The sequence below is a fragment of the Gadus macrocephalus genome, chromosome 12, assembly GCF_031168955.1.
Source record: "Gadus macrocephalus chromosome 12, ASM3116895v1".
Taxonomy (NCBI): domain Eukaryota; kingdom Metazoa; phylum Chordata; class Actinopteri; order Gadiformes; family Gadidae; genus Gadus; species Gadus macrocephalus.
The window spans coordinates 27,084,576-27,102,659 of NC_082393.1; the positions used below are offsets into that span (position 1 = coordinate 27,084,576).

At 57.8% G+C, this 18,084-nt stretch overlaps 1 protein-coding gene across 1 annotated transcript in view; it reads left to right on the plus strand.

Moving 5' to 3' along the window:
* Window positions 1–18,084, plus strand: part of tprb (translocated promoter region b, nuclear basket protein) — a 25,004-nt gene continuing 6,920 nt past the window's right edge. The window contains exons 1-41 of the mRNA XM_060067665.1: window positions 1–173; window positions 349–453; window positions 546–619; window positions 740–836; window positions 1,199–1,302; window positions 1,556–1,720; window positions 1,802–1,894; window positions 2,009–2,089; window positions 2,199–2,286; window positions 2,501–2,641; window positions 2,814–2,914; window positions 3,157–3,354; window positions 3,631–3,738; window positions 4,356–4,582; window positions 4,763–4,926; window positions 5,033–5,175; window positions 5,364–5,512; window positions 5,588–5,750; window positions 6,433–6,567; window positions 6,664–6,804; window positions 7,040–7,205; window positions 8,832–8,998; window positions 9,970–10,122; window positions 10,359–10,475; window positions 10,758–10,961; window positions 11,067–11,254; window positions 11,347–11,494; window positions 11,629–11,766; window positions 12,137–12,268; window positions 12,669–12,799; window positions 12,997–13,144; window positions 13,394–13,558; window positions 13,739–13,937; window positions 14,186–14,370; window positions 14,574–14,647; window positions 14,728–14,915; window positions 15,006–15,320; window positions 15,419–15,573; window positions 15,968–16,048; window positions 16,768–16,944; window positions 17,178–17,318. Of these exons, the coding sequence (XP_059923648.1) occupies window positions 23–173; window positions 349–453; window positions 546–619; window positions 740–836; window positions 1,199–1,302; window positions 1,556–1,720; window positions 1,802–1,894; window positions 2,009–2,089; window positions 2,199–2,286; window positions 2,501–2,641; window positions 2,814–2,914; window positions 3,157–3,354; window positions 3,631–3,738; window positions 4,356–4,582; window positions 4,763–4,926; window positions 5,033–5,175; window positions 5,364–5,512; window positions 5,588–5,750; window positions 6,433–6,567; window positions 6,664–6,804; window positions 7,040–7,205; window positions 8,832–8,998; window positions 9,970–10,122; window positions 10,359–10,475; window positions 10,758–10,961; window positions 11,067–11,254; window positions 11,347–11,494; window positions 11,629–11,766; window positions 12,137–12,268; window positions 12,669–12,799; window positions 12,997–13,144; window positions 13,394–13,558; window positions 13,739–13,937; window positions 14,186–14,370; window positions 14,574–14,647; window positions 14,728–14,915; window positions 15,006–15,320; window positions 15,419–15,573; window positions 15,968–16,048; window positions 16,768–16,944; window positions 17,178–17,318 (6,000 nt within the window). The 5' untranslated portion in view covers window positions 1–22. The remainder of the gene's footprint in view (window positions 174–348; window positions 454–545; window positions 620–739; window positions 837–1,198; window positions 1,303–1,555; window positions 1,721–1,801; window positions 1,895–2,008; window positions 2,090–2,198; window positions 2,287–2,500; window positions 2,642–2,813; window positions 2,915–3,156; window positions 3,355–3,630; window positions 3,739–4,355; window positions 4,583–4,762; window positions 4,927–5,032; window positions 5,176–5,363; window positions 5,513–5,587; window positions 5,751–6,432; window positions 6,568–6,663; window positions 6,805–7,039; window positions 7,206–8,831; window positions 8,999–9,969; window positions 10,123–10,358; window positions 10,476–10,757; window positions 10,962–11,066; window positions 11,255–11,346; window positions 11,495–11,628; window positions 11,767–12,136; window positions 12,269–12,668; window positions 12,800–12,996; window positions 13,145–13,393; window positions 13,559–13,738; window positions 13,938–14,185; window positions 14,371–14,573; window positions 14,648–14,727; window positions 14,916–15,005; window positions 15,321–15,418; window positions 15,574–15,967; window positions 16,049–16,767; window positions 16,945–17,177; window positions 17,319–18,084) is intronic.

The following is an 18,084-nucleotide window of genomic DNA, read 5'->3' on the forward strand; positions in this document are numbered from 1 at the left end:
AGCTCTACGTCACAGCGCAAAAATGGCGGCACCTCTGCTGCGAGTGCTGGAGCGAACCGAAATAACCAAACTACCCAAAGCAGTTCAAAATAAACTCGAGAAGTTTCTTTCTGATCAACAATATGAGATCGACTCATTGAAGTCCCACCAGGAGCAGTTCCGCGTTGATAGTGGTAAGGAGCGGCTCTGCTCTTCATTCAGACGGCTCACTAGCTAGCCAAGCTAACAGTGTGTTCTGCACACATGCCACGAAAACAAACGAGTTTCTATCCACACTTAACCTTAAGCTTACACTTAGCCTGGTCAAATAGAGCGCTGTTGATTGACCTGTGCTCTTCCAACCCACAGAACAACAGTTCTTCGATAAAACGAAACGCCTGGAACAATGTCAGGAGGAGTTTCTGAACCAGAGCCAAGAGAACCAGAAGCTGAGAGAGGACGCCTCGAGGCTCGGTAATGGATGGTTCACAAGTGTTATAAAGGGTCATCGTGTAATGTATACAATTTATCTAACATCTAACCTTAATGTCAAACGTCCACCTCAGATGTGGAGCTCAAAGGTCTCCGTGAGAAGAACAAGGAGTATGATGCCGCTCAGCAGAAGTCTTCTGAGGAGCAGGTAAAGACAACATGAAGCATGTTTACCTTCAAGAGTATTGATAACCCCGATCAAATGATGTTAACCTTCCAATCATGCGATACAAACTTTAAATATCTAGGATTTGACTTGTTTTTTTAGGTTTCTCTTTTAAAATCAAAAGAAGACCTGGAGGCAGAGAAGCGCGATCTGGTGCGGTCGTTGGAGCGGAGGTCCCTGGACATGGAGAACTTCAACGGTAACCATATCTGAAATACACAATAACGATGCACAGATGTAAAAGAAACGTGCACCATATCTGTTCAGATTGGTCCAATATCTTAGTATTTTTAATGACATTGCTATTTTCTCAGTGTGTTTTCTTTTTTTCTCAACATGTCTGCAATACATTAATCATCCTGGGTCTCATCGTCATGTTTGAACACAACTTTGATAACAGAGGATGATTAACCAAAACCGAGTGTAGTAGAAATATAAATATGAAATATTAATCTCAGTACCTTCAGTGCTGAAACATCTGCGTATCGCTGCTTCCTGTCCATTAATATCTTTATCTGCCTGTGTGTTAATTTAGTTGGACATTGATTTCTCTCACACTAGATGACGTGCGGCAGCTCAATGAGAAGTTGGCGGAAGCCAGTAGCTCCAAAATGGGTCTGCAGATCAAACTGGACGAGCTTGAAGCTGCAGAGGTCAACATCAAGGTAGGCCACCCACAACGCCATTGGTTCATCATGAAATCCTAATATTGACTGATGATCTTCTCTGTAAGATACATATATATAATTTTTGGTAGATGGTGGTCATATTATGTAGAATAATGGATTGTTTCGGTGGGATTCATTTCAATGGTAATTTTTCTTTATTCAGCCTTTTGCTGAAAGTGGTGTTTTTTGTGGTTATTTCCTGGCTCTAACCTGGATTAAAGTGTTTTTATTGTGTTGGTGAACCCTCCAGTACCGGGAGAAGCGTATGGAGCAGGAGAAGGAGCTGCTTCAGGCCCAGACAACATGGCTGAATGATGAACTCAAGGCCAAGAGTGAGGAGCTGCTGTCCCTCTCACGACAGAAGGGCAATGAGGTCCTGGAACTCAAATGTAGCCTGGAAAACAAAGAGGACGAGGTCTGTTCCTTTAAGCCGTCTCTGAACATATTTCTCCTCCCCTATGAACGGTCTCTAACTTTTCTTTTGGTGGATTTTCAGCTGACCCGAATCCAAGACCAAGCAGTCAGTTTGAAGGCTTCTAATGAACAATACCAGAAACAGGTTGAAGACTTCATCAACAAACTGAAAGAAGTAAGTTAAATATCTGTTATTGTGTAGCATTTGATCAAATGTTATACAAGTTAAATTGGATAAGAAAAAAAACAATCATTTGAATCTTATTTGTTTGTTTTGTTTCTGTTTCAGGTCAAGGAGCAACAAGCCAGCATTGAAGAAAAGTTCAGGAATGAACTTAATGCCAACATAAAGCTGTCCAACTTATACAAGGCGAGTAATGTCAGCTCAAGTGACCTGTGAAATATACTGGTTGTTTTAAATCCTCTTTTTAAATGTGTTTCCATTGAGAGGAGCTGGTGCTAAACTACTAGGGTTGCAGGGGGCGGCAGCAGACGCTGAGACCAAGAGTGAAGAGCTGAGCGGTGCCGTGGAGGAGCTGCACAAGCTGCTGAAGGAGGCTGGGGAAGGTACCTACAATACCCCGGTCACCATCTCACACAAACTGTATACTTTGGTTTTTTAATGTTTACCTGACAAATGGTTCCTATGCCCCAAGAATATTATGCATCCTGAAAACTAAAGTTTGTGTTTTTAAAGTTTTGAGTCATTTGTCTGATACCAATCTAAATGTTTTATCACACATGCATTTATTTTGAATCAATGGCTCCCTCTTTATGTCAGCAAACCAAGCCCAGGAGCAGAAGCTCCAGGAGATGAACGAGGCCAGGGACGTGGCGGTGGCGGAGCTTCAGCAGAGGATCCAGAGCCTGGAGAAGGAGCTGGACAACGCCAACGAATTGCTGTCAGACTCCAAACAGCGAGGTCAGCGTCCCAGACTCCTCAACTCTGCTGTTCTTAGTGGCTGAACTCACCTGTGGTCCCACTTGGTTCGATGTGTCGAGGCCCCGTACTGTTCGGTTCTAGAGTTGGCTCTTCTTGCAGTGGTATCTGATGCATTGATCTAAGGGGGATGTTGACACTGCTGTGGTTCCAGGTCCTCTGGGTTCTTCCTCGCTGCTCTCAGAGCAGATCACCACCATGTCTCCAACAGCGGCGGCTGTAGCCAAGATCAGACCTGGCATGAAGCTGACGGAGGTATTCACAGTCTCAAACCGCAAGCAGAACCACTAAATGCACTGTTGTTTCGGTTGTTTACGGGTGTCTAGCAAGTCCGATTGGCATCTTGTTGGATCTTTTGTCGATATACTATAATCTATTTATAGTTATTATACCAATATTCCAATTCAGTTTTCTGAGTCTTCCTTGTTTAGGTACAGATATTGATTTGACAGATCTATGGATCCGTGTGTGTTTTCATCAGTACCCTTCCCCCCTAGTTGTACACGGCCTTCGTGGAGAGTCAGGAGCACCTTCAGCTGGAGCGGCTGGAGAACAAGCGGGTGAACACGTACCTGGACGACATCGTGCAGGAGGTGGAGGCCAAGGCCCCGGTGCTGAAGAGGCAGAGGGACGAGCACGAGCGCATGCAGCACTCTGTGGCCAGCCTGTCAGCCAAGCTGGAGCAGGCGGTCAAGGTGACGAGTGTGGAGTGCTTTAGGACTGGTTTAGTTGGTTTTTGTTACTGGTAGTACAAACAGTAATTTAATTAACCTTTTATAATTTGACCCATATTCCTCATCCTTTGTGAGTGCCCTAATCCCATTCTGGTGACTGGTATCTGTACTGGCCTGTTCCTGCGTGGGTTACTGGGCACACTGGTTCCTTCCTCTTGACGTGGCCTAAACGGATGTAAACATTGAGCCGAGTGCTGCCGTGGTGCCGGCGCTCCCAGTAACAGATGTTGGTTTCAGGAGGTGCAGCGGCTGCAGAAGGAGGCTGACGAGGCCAACAAGAGGTCCTCTATGCTGGAGCGGGAAAACCAGCGCTTTGAACTGCAGCTGGCCGACACTGCCCATCAGGTGGGTCCTCTGGGTCTTCTCTCTCAGTGTGTTCTCAGGCCGTAGTGTAACCCGTCAGTGGGTCAGCCTCTGAGGCCTCAGCCAGTGGGTCAGCCTCTGAGGCCTCAGCCAGTGGGTCAGCCTCTGAGGCCCCAGCCAGTGGGTCAGCCTCTGAGGCCTCAGCCAGTGGGTCAGCCTCTGAGGCCTCAGCCAGTGGGTCAGCCTCTGAGGGCTCAGTCAGTGGGTCAGCCTCTGAGGCCTCAGCCAGTGGGTCAGCCTCCGAGGGCTCAGTCTGTGGGTCAGTCAGTGGGTCAGCCTCTGAGGCCTCAGCCAGTGGGTCAGCCTCTGAGGCCTCAGTCAGTGGGTCAGCCTCTGAGGCCTCAGCCAGTGGGTCAGTCAGTGGGTCAGTCTCCGAGGGCTCAGTCAGTGGGTCAGCCTCTGAGGGCTCCGGTCAGTCTGCTCACTGCTGGCCGTGCCCCCAGGTGGGTCCTCTGAGTCTTCTCTCAGTGTGTTCTCAGTGTGTAACCCGTCAGTCTGCTCACTGCTGGCCGTGCCCCCAGGTGGGTCCTCTGAGTCTTCTCTCAGTGTGTTCTCAGTGTGTAACCCGTCAGTCTGCTCACTGCTGGCCGTGCCCCCAGGTGCGTGTGCTGCTTGTGGAGCTGGAGGAGGCGCGGGGGAACAACGTGCTGCAGGAGGACGACGTGAACTCGGCGGATATCAGCAGCACCTCGGAGGTCATCAGCCAGCACCTGGTGACCTTCCGCAGCGTGGAGGAGCTGCAGCAGCAGAACCAGCGCCTCCTGCTGGCCCTCCGGGAGCTGGGCGACTCCCAGGAGCAGGAGGAGTTTGAAGCCGTCGGCATCAGGTAAGCTTGGATGGACTCTGGGTTTCATTTATTTAAGTTAAGCTGCTGCCGCCACTGAAACATTCTATCAACTATTGGGTTTTAAAGGTTGTTTTTATCACAGATTCCAGCTGTTGAGTTGCTGGCTTCCCGCCCGGGGTGGTCTGCGGTGGTTTGATGTATGGTCCTTGTCTCGTCTAGGCGTGGGGAGCTGGCCCAGAGCCTGGAGAAGGCCCAGGGCGAGCTGGAGGTGCTGAAGGAGCAGCGCACTCAGCAGATGCAGCTGACGGAGTCCATCGTGAGGCAGAGGGACATGTACCGTGTGCTCCTGGCTCAGGCCACCGGGGTCAGCTTCCCCCAGCAAGGTAAGCCCCTCCCCCATGGAAACACTTCCCCAGTCGTAACCTGTGGTCCAGGTGTACTCCGCCCTCTCTGACCTGGCTGACCCCTCCCCTCCTGTGGTGCGTCCAGGGCCGCCGTCCGAAGAGGTCTCTCTGACTTCTACCCCCCGACGCTCCCCGGCCACCACGCCCACCGCAGCCACCCCCACTGCTCTGGTCTCCATGGCAACAGACTCCACGGAGGCAGTGGAGGCCAAGGCTGCTTTGCGTCAGGTCGGTGAAAGCTGTCCAGCCTCTTACTGCCCGTCTCATGCCTCAAACCCCTAAAGGATAAAAGCTTCTTTACATTCAGGCTCCTTCCACGACTCATTTAAATGAACCGATGTACCCTAACAGACCCCGTTGGTGTCTGTGGCCCTCGTACCAAAGACCATACTTACAATGTTGTGCTCCCCCTTCAGTGGCAGGAGATGTTCGCTACCTACAAGAAGGAGCGTGTGGAGAATGACAAGGTGCTCACCCAGCACTCTGACAAGCTACAGGAGCAGCTCTCTGACCTCCGCTCACAGAACGCCAAGGTCTCCACTCAGCTGGAGTTTGCCTCTAAAAGGTAAGGGCACACAGATTACAAGATGAACTCATTATTAATGAGGCCTGTGCAGTCAGCTGTCATAATGTCTCTCAGATACGAGATGCTCCAGGACAACGTGGAGGGCTACAGGAAAGAGATCGCCTCCCTCAGAGCCAAGGAGCAGAAGATAGCTGCAGCCGCTCAGAAGAGCGAGTTGACGGTCCACTCCATGAGCCAGGAGCTGAAGGGAGCTCAGGAGAAGCTCAGCCTGGCCGAGGTGAGCCCTGGGTACCGTCTGGGGTTAGCCTGGGTACCGTCTGGGGTTAGCCTGGGTACCGTCTGGGGTTAGCCTGGGTACCGTCTGGGGTTAGCCTGGGTACCGTCTGGGGTTAGCCTGGGTACCGTCTGGGGTTAGCCTGGGTACCGTCTGGGGTTAGCCTGGGTACCGTCTGGGGTTAGCCTGGGTACCGTCTGGGGTTAGCCTGGGTACCGTCTGGGGTTAGCCTGGGTACCGTCTGGGGTTAGCCTGGGTACCGTCTGGGGTTAGCCTGGGTACCGTCTGGGGTTAGCCTGGGTACTGTCTGGGGTTACTGGTTAGCCTGGGTGCTGTCTGGGGTTAGCCTGGGTACTGTCTGGGGTTAGCCTGGGTACTGTCTGGGGTTAGCCTGGGTACTGTCTGGGGTTAGCCTGGGTACTGTCTGGGGTTAGCCTGGGTACTGTCTGGGGTTAGCCTGGGTACTGTCTGGGGTTAGCCTGGGTACTGTCTGGGGTTAGCCTGGGTACTGTCTGGGGTTAGCCTGGGTACTGTCTGGGGTTAGCCTGGGTACTGTCTGGGGTTAGCCTGGGTACTGTCTGGGGTTAGCCTGGGTGCTGTCTGGGGTTAGCCTGGGTGCTCTCCGGGGTTAGCCTTAGGGTGTGCTCAGTACAGTCACTCACCTGGATGTGGTCGTCTGTCTCAGGGTCGTGCGGAGAACCTGCGCAAGGAGAGGGACATGCTGAGGCTGGTGGAGTCCAAGCTGGCTCAGGAGAAGGAGTCGGCTGTGGGCCAGCAGCGTAGCCAGACCCACCTGCTGACCAACCTGCAGGCCATCCAGGTACCTCAGGGCTCCCTTCCCCCCGTGCACACTGCCTCCTGCTCCTCTGCAAAGCTTGTGTCACGAGCCGTTCTAACCAGGTGGCGTGTTGTCCAGGCCACTCTAGAGCGCTCGGAGTCTGACAGCCGCCAGCGTCTGAACAACCAGCTGGAGAAGCAGGAGAGGGAGATCTCCCAGCTGCAGAAGAGACTGGAGCAAGAGGTGGAACAGCGTCACCTGCACGGCAGAAACCAAGAGGTATTCAAACACTCAAACTGAGTCCGTCTGAAGAGCACCAAATAGACATTCATTACACACTGCTGCTGTTTACGGTGTAAACTACATTTCTCTATGTTCAGTTGTGTGGTTCTCAGTATCGTTGTTGTGAGAATTGTAGATGGATCTAGTGTCGGCCCAGGTTCACCACCTGCTTGATTCCGCCATCATAATGGTGGACTATAATCAGTGGGGTTTCTCTTCCCCTGGGGCCCAGATCCAGCTGATGGAGGCCAAGAGGCAGCTGGAGCAGCAGGCAGCCCAGCAGCAGAAGACCAGGGAGCAGCTGAAGGCCGCCCAGCAGGAGGTCAACGGCCTCCGGATGCAGCAGGGCAGCAGCGGCAGCCTGCCTCTCAGCTCCCCGTCCAACATGTCCTTCAGAGGTACTCACCCAGCACCAGCGCCGACCAGCCAGCAGGGGGCGCTGCTGCAGCGACCAGGACGCAGACCCTTATACCTGCCTAGCCTAATCTTATGGACAGATACTCTAGCACCATTATTAAGAATAAAAACAGTTGTATTAATACAGTAACAGTTTAACTACAAGACTGTTAACGTCAAGCCAATAGAACCAAAGGTGAGCATGTTCATGTCTGGTAACCGTATGCAATAAGCATATAAAAAGTTAATTCCTGTTAATCCGAGGGAGTAAAACAAGTTGATCCGACGTCCCTGTCAGGATTTATTCTCCTAGTGAGAGGAGCCCTGGCAAAGCCATTACTCCGGTCACTGTGGGGCGCAGAAGTTTAACAGATTTTCCTCGGAAAATCTTGTAAAAAGAGCTTCTATGTGTCCGTCCAGTTTCAGCCCCCCTCAGCATGACGCCCAGTCCAGATCCACGTCCTTTGTCTTTTTTGCAGCCTCATTTAAATAAACCACACTACTGTTTATAACATTGAGCCACAGCTGTGTGTGGCGGCTTACTCTCTAACCCCTGACCCCCCAGTACCCAGTACTCTCTAACCCCTGACCCCCCAGTACCCAGTACTCTCTAACCCCTGACCCCCCAGTACCCAGTACTCTCTAACCCCTGACCCCCCAGTACCCAGTACTCTCTAACCCCTGACCCCCCAGTACCCAGTACTCTCTAACCCCTGACCCCCCAGTACCCAGTACTCTCTAACCCCTGACCCCCCAGTACCCAGTACTCTCTAACCCCTGACCCCCCAGTACCCAGTACTCTCTAACCCCTGACCCCCCAGTACCCAGTACTCTCTAACCCCTGACCCCCCAGTACCCAGTACTCTCTAACCCCTGACCCCCCAGTACCCAGTACTCTCTAACCCCTGACCCCCCAGTACCCAGTACTCTCTAACCCCTGACCCCCCAGTACCCAGTACTCTCTAACCCCTGACCCCCCAGTACCCAGTACTCTCTAACCCCTGACCCCCCAGTACCCAGTACTCTCTAACCCCTGACCCCCCAGTACCCAGTACTCTCTAACCCCTGACCCCCCAGTACCCAGTACTCTCTAACCCCTGACCCCCCAGTACCCAGTACTCTCTAACCCCTGACCCCCCAGTACCCAGTACTCTCTAACCCCTGACCCCCCAGTACCCAGTACTCTCTAACCCCTGACCCCCCAGTACCCAGTACTCTCTAACCCCTGACCCCCCAGTACCCAGTACTCTCTAACCCCTGACCCCCCAGTACCCAGTACTCTCTAACCCCTGACCCCCCAGTACCCAGTACTCTCTAACCCCTGACCCCCCAGTACCCAGTACTCTCTAACCCCTGACCCCCCAGTACCCAGTACTCTCTAACCCCTGACCCCCCAGTACCCAGTACTCTCTAACCCCTGCCCCCCCCCAGTACCCAGTACTCTCTAACCCCTGACCCCCCAGTACCCAGTACTCTCTAACCCCTGACCCCCCAGTACCCAGTACTCTCTAACCCCTGCCCCCCCAGTACCCAGTACTCTCTAACCCCTGACCCCCCAGTACCCAGTACTCTCTAACCCCTGCCCCCCCCCAGTACCCAGTACTCTCTAACCCCTGCCCCCCCCCCAGCCTTCCACGGCTTGGAGCCGGAGGGCGAGGAGCTGCGGGGCCGTCTGCGGCAGGCCGAGGGCCGGGCTGAGGAGCTGGCCGTGAGCCTGCGGGCTGCCAGCTGCAGCGTGGAGCGATACCGGACCATGGCCCAGAGCCTGGAGGAGTCCCTGGACCAGGAGAAGCAGGTCAGCCCCCGCCCAGGGCCCCACCCAGGGCCCCACCCAGGGCCCCGCCCAGGGCCCCACCCGGGGCCCCACCCGGGGCCCCACCCAGGGCCCCGCCCGGGGCCCCACCCAGGGCCCCGCCCAGGGCCCCACCCGGGCCCCCACCCGGGGCCCCACCCAGGCCCCCACCCAGGGCCCGGGGGACACGTTGAGAGGGTTACCCCAGGATCTGGGCCCCAGCAAACCTATAATACTGAGCACACGTGTCACTAACGACCACACCTATTAACAGGGTTAAATTGGGTAATTAAACAACAATTCTAAAATGTATTGTATAATGTTAGCCTTTGTAGGTTCGGTGTCTTTGTAGGTTCGGTGTCTTATTAATAATAATATAATCAAAACAGTCGTATTGGGGTTTTGTCGTTGCTATTGCTTTCATGAACGTGACGTGTATGGGTGAGGGGCAGGTGTTGGTGCCCCCTGTGGGTGTAGGTGACGGGGCAGGTGTTGGTGCCCCCTGTGGGTGTAGGTGACGGGGCAGGTGTTGGTGCCCCCTGTGGGTGTAGGTGACGGGGCAGGTGTTGGTGCACCCTGTGGGTGTAGGTGACGGGGCAGGTGTTGGTGCCCCCTGTGGGTGTAGGTGACGGGGCAGGTGTTGGTGCCCCCTGTGGGTGTAGGTGACGGGGCAGGTGTTGGTGCCCCCTGTGGGTGTAGGTGACGGGGCAGGTGTTGGTGCACCCTGTGGGTGTAGGTGACGGGGCAGGTGTTGGTGCACCGTGTAGGTGACGGGGCAGGTGTTGGTGCACCCTGTGGGTGTAGGTGACGGGGCAGGTGTTGGTGCACCCTGTGGGTGTAGGTGACGGGGCAGGTGTTGGTGCACCCTGTGGGTGTAGGTGACGGAGCAGGTGTGTGACGTGTTGGTGCCCCCTGTGGGTGTAGGTGACGGAGCAGGTATGTGATGTGTTGGTGCTGCCCCCTGTTGGGTGTAGGTGACGGAGCAGGTGCGCTGCTCCACCGAGGCTCGCATCACGGAGGCGGAGACGCAGCGGCAGCAGCTGCAGCAGAAGCTGGAGCAGGCGGAGAAGGAGACGCTGGAGGCTGCGGAGGAGAAGCTGAGAGCCCTGAGCTCTCTGGAGGAGCAGGTACCCAGCCTGACGTCTGAACCCTGGTTCTGACCCGTGTCTGCTCCTCTGATCTGAACCCTGGTTCTGACCCGTGTCTGCTCCTCTGATCTGAACCCTGGTTCTGACCCGTGTCTGCTCCTCTGATCTGAACCCTGGTTCTGACCCGTGTCTGCTCCTCTGATCTGAACCCTGGTTCTGACCCGTGTCTGCTCCTCTGATCTGAACCCTGGTTCTGACCCGTGTCTGCTCCTCAGATGAACGAGCTGAGGAGCCATCTGAGCAGTGCCCGGGCTGACCACCAGGAGGCGCTGCAGCGGGTGGCGGAGGCAGCAGCCCAGCATCAGCAGGCCCTGCTGGACGGCCAGGAACAGGTACTGCAACGGGCTGGCCCCCCGGGCTAGGGCCCCCGGGCTAGGGCCCCCGGGCTAGGGCCGGGCCCCCGGGCTAGGGCCTAGCCCGGGCCCCCGGGCTAGGGCCGGGCCCCCGGGCTAGGGCCTAGCCCATCACCAAACTAATATAATCAAGTTTTCGATTTCTTTTTTTTTTATTATTATTAAATATATAAAAAGAACAGCTGGATAGTCCAACCCTACAACAGGGCGCTGGAGGGACACAGCGTGTCATTCATAACGCCCCCCCCCCCCCCCTTCCAGGCCCGGCTGGTGGCCGAGGCGCAGGATAAGTACGAGCGGGAGATGATGCTGCACGCGGCGGACGTGGAGGCCCTGCAGGGGGCCAAGGCGGCCGGCCTGCAGGCCTCCGCGCTCCGCAGCCAGCTGGAGGAGCGGTCCCAGAGGGTGGGCGCCCAGCTGCTGGAGGCCAGGGTCTCCTGGGAGGAGCAGGAGACCATCCTGAAGGTGAGCCTCCTCACACTGCTTCACCAGGCACTGAAGGGGGCTGTTCCTCATGTCCGATGGGGAAGGAGGAGCGCCGGCTGAATGCGTTTGACTCGCTCTGTCCAGGAGGAGCTGTCCAAGGCGGAGCAGCACTCTGCGGAGCTGCAGCGGCAGAACACGCTGCTCCACCAGCAGGTCCAGGCCCTGAGCAGCACCATGGCCGCCAGCCTGCAGCGCACCCCCAGCGAGGGCCCGCTCTGCGGGGCCTTGGCAGAGGAGGACCGGTCCCAGGACCAGGTCCTGGAGATCCTCCGGTAAAGAGCCCTCATCTCCCGCTGTAGTGTTCAACTGGTGTTGAAGTGTAATTCGTGTTCGACTCAATCCGTCCTCGCCCCGTCGTCCACAGATTTGTGCGTCGGGAGAAGGAGATAGCGGAGTCTCGCTTCGAGGTGGCCCAGGGGGAGAGCCTGAGGCACCGGCTGAGGGTGGAGCACCTGGAGCGCGAGCTGAAGGAGGCGCAGGACACGCTGAACTCCGAGAGGGAGAGGATGAAGGTCAGTCGCGACGCTGCACCTTCGGAACCGGTCGACGCAGAAGGCGCTCGCGGCTCTCCTCAGTGTGTGTGGATGTCTCTGTGTGCGGGGTGGCTGTCCTACACTCATGGCGGTACCTCTCCCCTCCGAGCCAGGTCACCGCCAAGACTCTGGACCAACATAACGAGCTGATGAAGAAGACGGAGACGATGAGCGTCCTGATGGAGTCCAACAAGCTGCTCAGAGAGGACAGGGACCGGATGCAGCAGGAGCTGGAGCAGAACCAGGCTAAGGTACCCCAACTAGCCCCAGACAGAACCAGGCTAAGGTACCCCAACTAGCCCCAGACAGAACCAGGCTAAGGTACCCCAACTAGCCCCAGACAGAACCAGGCTAAGGTACCACAACAATGGCCAGGCTAAGCTACCATAACTAACACCACAACAGTACCCAGGCTAACAGAGTGTTGTACTTCTGGTTGCTGATCCGTATTTCAGTGGTAGTAGAACATACTCAAGAGGAGGACAGAGTTCACTGAATCTATACAATGCTTGAGAACAGCATTTCGTATACCTTACATTTCATAATGCTGGCATTGAATGGAACACATGATATTGCCCTGATTAATGAGTCTCACTGAGTCTCTCCTTCCCTGGGGTTCAGTTGCAGAAGCTGCAGTCGGACGTCATGCCCGTACAGCAGGCCAACTCGGAGCTGAGTGAGAAGACGGGCATGCTGCAGGCTGAGAAGAAGATCCTGGAAGAGGAGATCAAACGCTGGAAGAACCGTACCCAGGTGGGTGGAGCGTCATGGAGACAGGCCCATGCTGCTACTGGAGGCAGATTCTATACCAGCTCAAAGCACTCGTGCAACCGGGCTTCATATTTGTATCATGATCCACAAAAGAAATACAATAGAAATGTAATCCTATAATTTTAAGTGTGCAATGCACACTGTGTTTTTTGCTAATTGATTTGGCACACAAATGAGCCAAGCTCTTGCTAAGCTAAGCAAGAGTCCTTGACCCAAGGGAAGGGGCTCAAGTACCTCTTGTTCGCCAGTGAGGGTACGATGGAGCGGGGGATTGGACGGAGAATCTGAGCGGTCGTTGTTTGGATTGAACACCCCCTAGCAGTAGCAATGAGCTATTGTACCTTTAACCTGTCATACCCACCTGCCCGCTCCCCGCTGTCAGCACCTGGTGAGCCAGCAGAAGGACGCAGACCCAGAGGAGTACAAGCGGCTGCTCGCCGAGAAGGACTCGCACCTCAAACGCATCCAGCTGCTCGCCGACGACAACGGCAAACTCAAAGCAGAGGTGACCAGGTGAGGTTCTGCAGTGGTTCTGGTAAAATGATCATTCATAAGGTCATTCCCAATTGATTTAGTCACTTGGCAGACTCTAAGATTAAACCGGACGGAGCAGTATGCTGGGACTCGGCATGTTCCCAGATCCTGAGTGATTCCCAGTTCCCAGATCCTGAGTGCTTCCCAGTCCTCATCCTGTGTGTGGTGCTCCTCAGGGCGGGGACAACGGTCAACAGCCTGCAGAGAGACCTGGCGCAGAGACTACAGGAGCTGGAGGGCAGGACGAGCACCATCAACCAGGTGAAGAAGATCGGACGGCGCTACAAGACCCAGTACGAAGACCTCAAGGCCGAGCACGACAAGGTGAGGAACGTCTCCGGGGTCCCAGGCCGTCAAAGGCATCAAAGGTCCTGGCATCTCGACTGCCTTTGTGTTTAAGTATCAAACGGGCGCCTGCCTCTGGACCGGGGCGTTGTTTGGCTCCTGGTAAGTATCGACCTAAGTCAACGTTCAGATCTTTGTCCCTCACCCTAAGCAGTGATTGGTATAAGCCCCCCGGTCTGTGCTCGCGCCTCACTGAGCTCCTCATTGGACCCTGTCCCCGTCCTGCAGATGGTGGCGGAGGCCGCAGCCAGACCCCAGGCCCCGTCCCAGGAGGGCCTCCAGTCCCAGGAGGGCCAGGCCTCTCAGCAGGAGCTGGAGGGGCTCGCAGAGTCCCTGCGGCAGGCTGACGATCGGACCAAGGAGCTGGAGGCCCAGCTGGACCACCTGAAGAAGGTGAGCCTCCTTTGTCCTCCAGGCTCCGGTCAGAGCTGGGGGGGAGCGGCTCACTGAACCAGCCAGTAGAGGAACACAGGAGCGCACGGAGCTCAGACTGACCCCACTCAGTGAAGGCTCCCCCTGTGGCGGAGCGCTGCCTCTAACGGGCGCTGGTCGTCCCGTGTCTCTGTCTTCCAGACGGTGGGCGAGCGGGAGGCGGAGGTGCGTGGCGCCCAGGAGCAGGCCTCCAGGACGCAGGCGGAGCTGGGCCGGCTGAGGCAGGAGCTGCAGGACAAGGCCTCCCAGGAGGACACGCTCCGCCAGCAGATGGCCGACAAGGAGGAGAAGACCAGGAAGGCCTTCGTCGGCGCCAAGCAGAAGATCCACCAGCTCATGGGTGGGGACCGGGGGGCCTCGGTGTGCCTGGGCTGGGCCCGGGACACCTTCTCACCTTAGCGATAAACCCCCCCACTGATACTGACTGACTCCCCGCCTCATGTCTATCTTAGAGGCTAGGTGTTGGCGTGGGGGCCGTGGCTGCTCCTGTAGAGCTTGTGTCTGATGGCCTTCGGGGCTCTGAGCGGGTCCGGCTCCAGTAGGCTCCTAGTGTGCCATCCTGTGACCGTGGTGCTCTGTCCTCCGCAGCCGCCAAGGACGCGCTGCAGAAGGAGAAGGAGCAGCAGCGGGAGGAGCAGGAGGTCCGCGTCAGCGCCCTGAAGTCGCAGTACGAGGGCCGGCTGAACCGCCAGGACAGGGAGCTGCGGGAACTCCGGGGGCAGCAGGAGAGACAGGAGCAGCGCGACGAGCCCCAGGAGGCCGGCCCCAGCAAGGTGAGGGGGGGGGGTCACAGGCCGCAGGCCGACGCGGTGTTTAGGGGTTCCTTCATCAAGCTACCGCACGCTGTGCATGGATCAGGCTCCTATCCACTTTATACTGGAGAAACCAAAGTGCATTTAGGCTTCAAACGACTACTGCCCAAGCTCGGAGCGCAGTGAAGCCTCTGATGTTAACCTGCCCCCCCCCCCCCCCCCAGACCCAGGAGCAGCAGCGGAGCGCTGAGCTGAGACAGATCACCATGAAGCCCAGCCCGACCGATGTCAGGGGCAGGTATGTGACCCCCACACACACGTCTGTTTGGTGGTTTACTGTGCTCCGAGTGGTCCTGACTCTCTCCGTGGCCGTGGCAGTGCCAGCACCTCGGAGCCGCCGACCGCCAACATTAAGCCCACCCCGCTGGTGGCCACGTCCGGCAAGCAGCCGGCCAACCCGGGCAACAAGCCCACCCCCCGGGCCAGCATCAGGCCCATGATCACCCCGCCCACGCCCACCCCCACGGCCACCGTCATGCCCACCACCCAGGTGGAGAACCAGGAAGGTGAGAGGAGACCCAGGCCCGCCCTATAGTACCTAACCCCCCCCCCCCCCCCAGCCCCTTACTGAGCTCTAACCATCTGCCCCCCCCCAGCCATGCAGGCCAGCGACGGCCCCCCGGTGGAGCACGTGACGGTGTACGGCAGCGCCAGCGGCTCGGTGCGCTCCACCAGCCCCAACGTGCAGGCCTCCCTGGGGGGCCCCGCCCTGGGGGGGCCCGCCCTGGGGGGCCCCGCCCTGGGCTGCCAGCAGACCCAGACCCAGGCCACCGCCTTCGTCCAGCCCACCCAGCAGCAGAGCCAGGCCCCCCCGGAGCTGGCCAGCCAGGACCCCCCGCCCCCCCTGCTGGTGGAGGCCCCCAGCGCGCAGACGGACAGACCCTCCACCTCCTCGGCCGTGTTCGGCACCGGTACGTACGGGGGTCCCCTGGACCGGTCCTGAGGGGTACGGTGGGTCAACACTGCTCACGGTAGAGCCCCCGCCTCCCTAACACTCCCCCCTCCACAGTGTCGGCCTCCGCCGGGCCCTCCTCCATGTCCAAGAGACCCCGCGACGAGGAGCCGGAGAGCAGCATGGTGACGGAGACGGACTCCCCTCAGGAGGACCCCGCCGAGCCCCCCATGCCCAAGAGGCTCCGCATCGTCCAGCGGGTCGGCCCCGAGGTGAGGCCTGCACGGTGACACCACGGGGGGCTCCACCGGGCCCCCTCCCCTGGTGGTGTTGGCACCACGGGGGGCTCCACCGGGCCCCCTCCCCTGGTGGTGTTGGCACCACGGGGGGCTCCACTGGGCCCCCTCCCCTGGTGGTGCTAACACCACGGGGGGCTCCACCGGGCCCCGTCCCCTGGTGGTGTTGGCACCACGGGGGGCTCCACCGGGCCCCGTCCCCTGGTGGTGTTGGCACCACGGGGGGCTCCACCGGGCCCTGTCCCCTGGTGGTGTTGGCACCACGGGGGGGGCTCCATAAGCTGCCCTGCGTCTCATGATGTGATGGCCAATTGTGTGTGTGTGTGTGTGTGTGTGTGTGTGTGTGTTGTGTGTTGTGTGTCTGTGTCAGGAGGAGGTTCTGAATGAGGACAGCACTGAGACCGAGGGAGTGGTCCCCACCCACCCCCAGGGCGGCCCGGACAGCAGCCAGGTCAGTCCCTGTCCTCCATGGAGCTGCAGCTCTCTGGACCTCCATCACCTCTGTCCCCCGTCTGTGATGGGATGTAGAACATCTGTCTCACATCGGGGACTTGATTCTGGATTACTGACTAGGACTGGTTTTGATGTCCCTGGTTTTGATGTGGGGGGGGTCGGGCCCGTGAGGGGGGGGGGGGGGGGGGGGGTCAGGCCCCTGGGGGGGGGGGGGGGGGGGGGCGGGACCCTGTTGGGGGGGGGGGGGGGGGGTTAGGCCCCTGGGGGGGGGGACCCTGTTGGGGGGGGTCGGGCCCCTGGGGGGGGGGGGGGTTAGGCCCCTGGGGGGGGGACCCTGTTGGGGGGGGTCGGGCCCCTGGGGGACCCTGGGGGGGGGGGGGCGGGCCCCTGGGGGGGGGACCCTGTTGGGGGGGGTCGGGCCCCTGGGGGGGGGGGGTTAGGCCCCTGGGGGGGGGACCCTGTTGGGGGGGGTCGGGCCCCTGGGGGACCCTGGGGGGGGGGGGGCGGGACCCTGTTGGGGGGGGTCGGGCCCCTGGGGGGGGGGACCCTGTTGGGGGGGGTCGGGCCCCTGGGGGGGGGGACCCTGTTGGGGGGGGTCGGGCCCCTGGGGGGGGGGGGGGGGGGTTAGGCCCCTGGGGGGGGGGACCCTGTTGGGGGGGGTCGGGCCCCTGGCCTTCAGTGTGGTCAGAAGAGGTCTGACCGGGTCCCTCTCGGCAGGACGAGGAGTTTGCGGCGCTGGAGGCGGGCGAGGAGGAGGGGGGCGCCCAGGCGGTACCGGGGGAGCCGGAGACGAGCGAGACCCCCGACCAGCCCCAGCACGACGTCATCGTCATAGAAACGGACTCGGAGGAGGAGGAGGAAGAAGAGGAGGAGGAGGAGGAGGAAGAGGACCAGGTAGGGTGTTCCTCAGTGGGGTTACCTTGGGTTCTAGCGGTCATTGTGCGGTGCTCTCCGCTCCTGGTTGTCAGAGTTGGTGTCTGAGGAGCAGGATGAGCTCTGGGTTCGAGTTGGGTTGCCTCAACAACAAGCTTTGGGCCCGGTGTGGACCTCTACTCGGATATGATTTATGTATCTTTTTTGTTTTAGTTCAAGATCTTTTTCAGTCAGTTTTCTCATTGTTAACGTAGGACTATGACGAAGAAGAGGAAGATGATGAGGAGGAGGAGGACGAGGAAGAGGAGGAAGATGGCGGTATGGGGGAGGAGGGCGAGGACAGCAACGAAGGCAGCGGAGACGCCAACGACGGCTATGAGGGAGACGACCCCGAGGTTTGACCTCTCCCTTACGCACGGCAACACCCTTCCACCCATTCCTGGAAGATCATCCTACACATTCCCCCTTCCCTTCCAGACTTGCACACCCTTTCATGCTCAGTATTTCCATGCTGTCACTCTTCCAGTTTCTCTCCGACTCCCTGTATCGGTCTCCCTCCCTCCCTCTCTTACCGTCTCTCTCTCTGTCTGTCTCCCCCCTCCCTCTCTCTGCCTCCCCCCCTCCCCCTAGCGTCTGGTATAATGGAGGGCTTGTGCCATGCGCTGGCTGTTGACTTTAATGGTTGAACCTTTGGCTGGTGTGTTCTCGTAGTACGCTGGTGGGCGGTGCGGTGAGTCAGTGGGGGGGCGAGCTGCTCTCAACGCCCTGTTGGCGTGCTGAGGTCAAGCTTTTATTGACCCATTAAAAACATTTGTTTAAGCGGTTGAAGTTTAGAACAAATGGTTATTATTATTATTATGCAACAGAGGGTTTGTGTAGCGTCCACCCGTCAGTCAACGGCTCTTGTGTGTGGCCTTTTACATTTTAAATCTGAATCTTGCTAAACCTAGGAAATGTGTTCCTATTTATTCATTGCTAAGATGATTAAGAGGTCACTAGTTGTCTACCTTCTATTGCTGGTGTTCCACGCCGCCCTCGGTGTGTGAGGCTCTTACCGTGTGTCTTCCCCTTTGACTTTGTGTTTTCTGTGCCAAAGTGAGTCACTGGGGTTCAGAGGCTGTTGGCGGCGGGGTGTCTGTGTGGGAACCTTAATGCTCTCAT